Below are 7930 nucleotides of genomic sequence, written 5' to 3'. Positions count from 1 at the left end.
TGAGTATTGGGAGTTCAAGCTTTTGTTCATTCTTAAAAGTTGATAAGGTGAGTGGAATAATTATATGTATATGTATGTAATTTGGTTGCTTGCAGGTGATGTGTCGAGTGATATCCGGGCATGAGGATTCACTCTTCGTCCACTACTTGATGCAATGTGGTAAGTGTTATCCGTGAGGATTCACTTTTCGTCTACCACATTTGAGTTGTAATAAGTGGTAAGTGTTATCCGTGAGGATTCAATTTTCATCTACCACGATTGTGTTGTGACATGTGGAGAGTGCATTCCGTAAGGTTTCACTTTTCGTCGGCCACATGTGATGGATATTGTTATAACATATAATGTATAACATTATTGCGTATGGTTAACCATATTTTGTGTTGTCTATGCTAGCATGCTATATTATAGTTATATGTTATTTGGATTGCTAGCTTTGTATGTGTTGTTATGCTTGGTTTGTCTAGTGATTGCAAGTAAGTGAATTAGTATGTATATATATAATTATTACTCTCACTAAGCTTTGCTTACCCTCTCGTTGTTTAACTTTATATATTCGAACACAATCAAGGATAAGGGTGAGAATGTGGAGTAGGATGCTTTCTTGCTTGCGGGAATGTTTAGTATTATTTTGATGCTTTTGATAGTGTAAAACTGGATAGATGGACCCGACTATCATGCTCGTACCATGTGTCATTTTGGTTATGTACTTTTGGTTAAAACATACATTTTGTTGTAATGTTGAATAATAACTCGAACTGTATAGGTTTGTAAGAAATGCGATGATTGTGTTTTAAAATATGTGTTGAAGGAATTTTGTGTACGATTTTAAGTGGTATAAACTTAAACGGGTTACAATGGTGTTTTAACAATTATTTTTGAGTTGTTGGGTCAAAATTGGGTCTTGTGCACCGCACACCAGCAAGTGTGTGCCACGCACAAGTTTTCAGCAAGACAAAATCATTTTGTACTAAGGTGCGCGCCGCGCAAGTGCATGTGCGCGCAGCACACATGCCCTGTTTAAAAAAATTCCATTTTCATAAACAGGTTTGAGTCATTTTAAATGGTATCAGAGCATGGTCTAAGGGATCTTGATGACTTTGTGATAGGAACCTAGACTTAGACTATATGAATGTGAATTGTGGCGGGAACTTGTAGGAATACGGGTCGGACCGAGATTGTTAGTGCCTTAATGTATAGTTAAACTAACTAGGACATCAATATGACGTGTCGAGCAAGACAATTGTTGTATCAATGAGTTTTATACGTGGTGAAAATGTAACCTTGTGAAAGATGGGGTCGTGGGGTGCGTTTTAATTATTTTGGTTGTGTACTTAACCTTGTGAAATATTCGGCATGAAGGTTGGAAGTGGTGCGAGTCAAGGAAATCCTAAAATCAATGAGGAATTGACTGATAAGATTGAGTCCGCATTAGAAAAACTACTCCGAAATTTTCTCTAACAAGGTTAAGGAAGCTTTTAGTGAAGCAATTAATGACTAGATCATGAGTATAATCAAGGAACAAATTTCCATGATCGTTAAGTCAAGTTTGAGGCGAGGTTTCCCAAACCTCAAGTCGAAGGCGGTGATGAAGAGGGTCCCCAAGATCACGGTGTCCAAGACAACACTAACAAGAGCGAGTTTAGTTACAAGAACCTCATGTTAACGAAACCTCCTTCTTATGAGGGGGACCCAGGTCCATTAAAGATCACAAGGTAGGTGTCGGATATTGAGGGTTGTTTCTGACCTAGTGAGTGCCCACCCGATAAAAGGACGAGGCTCGCTACAAGCATGTTGAGGGGAGCCGCTAAAATATGGTTGGATGATAGAATTGATATGTTTGGTGAAGAACAAACCTTTGGGGTATCTTGGGATGATTTTAAAAAGGAATTTTTACAAGCAACTCCGAACTCAAGCCGACCTTACGAGGTTGCTAAATGAGTTTCGTAACATGCAATAAGGGTCTATGGACCTAAATGATCTCAAGACTACTTTCTTGGCAAAGGCGCGAATTTACCCTGAATACGCCGGGAATGATCGGTTGTTAATGGAGAGTTTTCATGGAGCATTGAATGATAATCTGCGAGAGAAGAATAGCCTTGGCCATGTGGACTCTTTCGCTAAGTTGTTTGAAGTGCCCAAGAGTTTTGAGTCACATGCTCCAAAGAAAGTGGATCAAAATCCAAGTAAAGGAAGTTTGAGGCTACTAATGTTTCAAGAAAGAAAATCAAGAGTGCAACAGAAAGTGTCGGTAGCATGAAGAAAGGTGGGTCCGTAGGTTATGTTCCTACGTGCTATTATTGTGGGAAACGGGGTAATTTGTCTCGTGATTTTACAAATCCATCTTCAAGTAAAATCACGTGTTATAATTGCCGAAACGAGGGGCACCGAAAATCGGAGTGTCCCGAGTTGTCAGTAAAGTAGAGAAATAAAGAGCAAACAAAAAAGTTAGAAAGGGCGGCAGGTTTCGCAAGAGGCCGTAACTACATGTTGACGAGTGAAGAAGCCAAGAACTCATATGAAGTTGTCTCAGGTACTTTCATGGTTACTACTAATCATGTGAAGGTGTTTTTTGATTGTGGTACTGGCATGTCATTTGTTTCTTTAAAATATGCGGCCAAGTTGAATAAATCATTAGCTAATTTAGACACTCCGTTGGAGGTAGAAATATCGGATGGTAGATTCTCGATTGCGGTCGGGGTGTATAAAAATTGTGATATTGTGTTTGGAAATGAGAATTTCAAGATTGATCTAATACCCATTACCTTGGGTGAATTTGATGTTGTCATTAACATGGATTGGCTTGATCGTTATAAAGCTGATATTGCATGTCATGAGAAATTTGTGCTGGTAAAGGCCCCAAGTGGGGGATAATTAATTATTTATGGTGAAAAGCAAAGACGACTCTTGCCTATATGTACTTGATAACTCTAAAATTATACATATTTTACATCATTTGTTTTGAATATTTTTATATGAATTTAGTCAATATTATGAACTTTTGATGCTTTATTATGTATATATTTTTTATAGGGTCATATGCGAGAAATTGGTGAAAAATGAGCTAAATATAGAAGAAATGCTGAAAATCTGCGTGCTAGCACGGTGTTGGACATATCTTGAGCATCCGAACTCCGTTTTTCACGAATTTACTGTCAAAACAACCGGGAGAAAGAGATCTAAAACTTAGTCAAGAAATCCTCCAGCTTTGGAAAAAAGAAGTCACCGGATTAGGTCAAGGAATCCGGCGACTTGGGTCAAAAAGTTAAACTTTTGGCGTACAAGGTTTTCTTGCCGTGCAAGTCAAGTTATGAAGTAAAGCCACCGGCTAGACATTTGAAACCGACGGCTTGGGCCTAAAACGCATTTTCTTGCGCGTGAAGATCAAGTTTTGATTGGAGAAAAAGTAACTGCCAAGGGAAGCCACCGGCTTCGTACGAAGCCACCGGCTGGGGCACGGTTTTCGAGATCTATAAATACTGGCTGAATTTTACCGTTTTATTGTACCTTTTTCATAATTCACTTTCAATGCACGAATTATTTTTCTTTTAGGGTTTGTTTTTAGGGTTTACACTTAATGTAAAGTTATCATCTTGCATTTGATTCAAGTTTTATTTAAGTTATGAAAGTTTTTTTTCTTCTTCTTTACTTACTTTATTAAGGTACAATCTTATTTATTTCATTGCATCTCTTTCAATTATGTTATTCTTCATTGTAAATTACTTTTGTTGCTTGTTAGGGTGTTGAAAGTAAAATAAAGGTTTTATAAATTTAAAAGTTGAAAGGAAAATTAAGCACTACTGCACACAATTTTGACAATGAACTTTTTGGCGCCGCTTCCAGGGAGCGCGGTAAAAATGAAAATTCGATATATTTTAGTTATTGATATTTCTTGAAAATAAGTGATGATGGTGCTCCTTTAGGGGATGGTTGTTGGGGTTCTGATTTAAAGGCCCCTGCTTGAACCTAGACGTTGATGGTCACTTAAGTATTGAAAGATTCAATAATCCGATTTATGTTTAATTATTTGTTGTTAAGCGATAAAATTTGTTCTATAAAATATTTATATATATAATATTAAAATTTATATTTATAGTTACTATCATAATTATTTAATAATTAATTAAAATTTTAGTATATTAATATAATATTAAATCTAAGTTTATTTATTCCTTCCATATTAAATTGGAATCTTAATTCCCTAAACTTTTAATTCACTTCCTAGAACATTTGAAAATGACATAATCTATTCCAATACCACAACCTACCATTTCACCACCTATGTTATTCGAGGTGGAAAGGTTGCTATAAAACACTAGGTTAGTGGAAACTGCTTCAATTATAAGGTTATATGACATTGATTCTTCTCTTGAGGAAGACTTTCGGTAATTAACGGATGTAGACACGGGGAATTTCACACCTATAAGTATTAAGGATGAAGATCTAGATTTTGATGAGTTTATGAAGGTCAACATCAATGATGAATTCGAGGATGACCTGTTTGAAATATTTACTAAGAAAGAACTTATATCGAAAACACCACTTGAAATATGTATAAATCCGATAGACTTTGTGTATCCTCAAGAAATTATCAGATGTGAAATGGTATTTAAAGACTCATTTTTGCAAGAACCAGCAATAAAAACAAACCTATTGCTAGAAACAACACAGTGGAGAGTCATTATTGATACTAGGGTTATATGCAAAATATTGAACAAACAAATAGAATTTTTTATCTTCACAACTCGAGGTGTTAATGACTTGTTAACGTTACAAATTTGTGGAACATTTTCCACTGATTTTATGTCATCCGATAAGTTCTGGGAAAGTTAGACCCCACTAAGAAAATGTTAATGTAGGGACGAGTCAAGCTTATGGTTCGTTAATAAAGTCTTCGGCTGAAATGTACGGATATGTGAGTTCAAATTCTACCGCTTTTCGCTTACTGCTCATCACCCCGGGGAATTTCTCTCTCCCTTTTACTTTTACTTTTGCATTCTTTTATTTTATCGTTGTAGTCTGATTTTATGCAAGTGAGGGCATTTGAAAGGACTCGTTCATATACATTATAAACGATTCACAATAGTTGATTACATTGCGAGGTTTTTGACCTCTATATGATACATTTAACAAACATTGCATTCATTTTTAAAAGATAAACTTTCTTTACATCGAAAATTGACAGGCATGCATACCATTTCATAATATCCACTATGCAACTATAAATTGATTTAATAATAATCTTTGATGAACACAATGACTCGAATGCAACGTTCTTCGAAATATTCTATAAAAGACTCCAAGTAATATCTTTAAAATGAGCAAATGCACAGCGGAAGATTTCTTTAACACCTGAGAATAAACATGCTTTAAAGTGTCAACTAAAAGGTTGGTGAGTTCATTAGTTTATCATAATCATTTATTTCCATCATTTTAATAGACCACAAGAATTTCATTTCCAGTTCTCATAAATATACGTCCCATGCATAGAGACAAAAATAATCATTCATATGGTAAACACCTGGTAATCGACATTAACTAGATACATATAAGAATATCCCCTATCATTCTGGGATCCTCCTTCGGACTTGATATAAATTTCGAAGTACTAAAGCATCTGGTACTTTGGATGGGGTTTGTCAGGCTCAATAGATCTATCTTTAGGATTCGCGTCAATTAGGGTGTCTGTTCCCTAATTCTTAGATTACCAGACTTTAATAAAAAGGGGCATATTCGATTTCGATAATTCAACCATAGAATGTAGTTTCAATTACTTGTGTCTATTTCGTCAAACATTTATAAAAGCGCATGTATTCTCAGTCCCAAAAATATAAAGGGTAAAAAGGCAAATGAAACTCACCATACTGTATTTCGTAGTAAAAATACATATAACTTCATTGAACAAGTGCAAGGTTGGCCTCGGATTCATGAACCTAAATTAATTATATATTTATGTGTTGGTCAATATTTATCTAACAAATTAGGTCAAGTCATAGTGTACCACAATCCTAATGCTCGAGACTAATATGCAAAAGTCAACAAAAGTAAATTTGACTCAAAATAATTTCCAAAAATCTATACATGATTAATATATAGTTTAAATATCGTCATTTTATATTTATAAATATTTTTAAAAGATTTATTAGAGTAAATAATATAATTTATTTATTAATAAATAAAATTTTATATTAAATTTATATAATAAAATATACTTTTATATATATTAAGTAATAAAATTTATAGGGTTCATTTAATATCATAAAGATAATATGATAGGTATTATTAAAGTAAGTTATTACACGTAGTAAAATATGTTTGTATCACATATTTATTTGATAAAATAATATCTATAATGATAGTAAGTAAAAGTTGTATTATTTTGTAATAATAATTATTATTATAAAAATATCAATATTTATAATTACTAAGATGACATTATGATAAAACGATAATTCTAATTATGATAACTTTAATATTTACGATAATTTTTAATATTATCTTCAAAATAATAATTCTATTTAAAATAATAATAATAATGATATTTTATAGTAACAATGACATTTCTATTAAAATGATAATTTTTGTTAAAATGATAGTTTTAATACTAACGATACTTTTAATAATAATAGTAATGATAAAAATAATAAGAATGATAATTTTATCTAAATCAATATCTTATAATATTTTAATTTCATCATGATACTCTTACTCATTATTTCCTAATCATTTCGTTTAATAGCTTTTAATCGTCTTTTATATCGTGTTCATAATAATGATAATAATAGTAATCAAAATAATTAGGTGTTACAAATATTTGTTTTAATTACACTAATATTAATAATGATAGTTACTATAACATTATTAACGATAATACTAATAATTATCTTAATGATAATATAGTAAAAATAATAATAACAATAACAATAAGCATTTTTAAATAATGATATATATATTAATAATGATAATAATAATAATAATACTAATAATAATAATAATAATAATAATTGGATAATAATAATAATAATAATTATAACTTTAACGATAAAAACGATAGTAATAATAAAAAAAATAACAATTTTTAATGATAAATCCCTTTTATTGATAAAGATAATAATAATGATAATAATAAGATAAAACTAGAACGACGATAAAAATGACGATAATAATAATCATTTTTAATAAAAATATCAAAAATTCAATTGATTATAACTTCTAATCCGTTCATCGAAACTATTCGATATCTAAAGGAAAAGTTCTTAATTTTTCGCTAGCTTTCCAAGGACATGCAAATCTTATACCTTATGTCAACCGCAAGTGTAACTAATTCAAGATTCAACCTAACCTGTCTAAGGGCAATATCAAAAGTACAAGCATGCATAATCCTAAATACTCGAGCACTAGTCAGGGATACACTATTAGTATGTAAAAGTTAAATTATGAGTACTCACGTATCAATATTGAGATTCAATATTGCAGGAAAGGTACGTAGACGCAACGGAAATGATAAACACTATATTGACCTCATGAGCATACCCATGAACCATACTTAATCACCTCCATAGCTATAACCCATAATTTCCTTAATCCTATCCCACTCGAAAAACAATTTCGAAATCACTCGGATAGCACTCCGTCGTAATATTTTATGTATACTAATAATATCTTGAAATAATACGGAGTAAATATATATATATAAATCGATTGAAAGAGTTTAGAGAAAAATATTTTCAAGTTTCTATGAAATAATGAAACCTATTGAATTCTATTTATAATAGATTTTTGAATTATTAAAGTGAATTATTAAAGTATGAATTATTAAAGTGAATTATTAAAGTATGAATTATTAAAGTGAATTATTAAAGTTAAAGTAAAGTAAAAATAAAGTAAAGGTAAAGTTTAAGTATAGTAAAAGTATAAAACTATGTACGTATAA

At 31.6% G+C, this 7930-nt stretch overlaps 1 protein-coding gene across 1 annotated transcript; it reads left to right on the top strand.

The window, feature by feature from the left end:
• The first annotated feature begins 2484 nt into the window (after positions 1–2484).
• LOC139870695 (uncharacterized) lies at positions 2485–2871 on the top strand. Its single transcript, XM_071858479.1, has one exon. The coding sequence runs from the start codon at positions 2485–2487 to the stop codon at positions 2869–2871; it is 387 nt and encodes a 128-aa protein (XP_071714580.1).
• Positions 2872–7930: the final 5059 nt, after the last annotated feature.

This window comes from Rutidosis leptorrhynchoides, chromosome 10 (assembly GCF_046630445.1).
Source record: "Rutidosis leptorrhynchoides isolate AG116_Rl617_1_P2 chromosome 10, CSIRO_AGI_Rlap_v1, whole genome shotgun sequence".
Classification (NCBI taxonomy): domain Eukaryota; kingdom Viridiplantae; phylum Streptophyta; class Magnoliopsida; order Asterales; family Asteraceae; genus Rutidosis; species Rutidosis leptorrhynchoides.
This window is presented reverse-complemented; position numbering and strand designations above follow the sequence as displayed.

Excerpts from the sequence above, each read along its gene's own strand:
- LOC139870695 (XM_071858479.1), top strand. The coding sequence starts at position 2,485 with ATGTTGACGAGTGAAGAAGCCAAGAACTCATATGAAGTTGTCTCAGGT.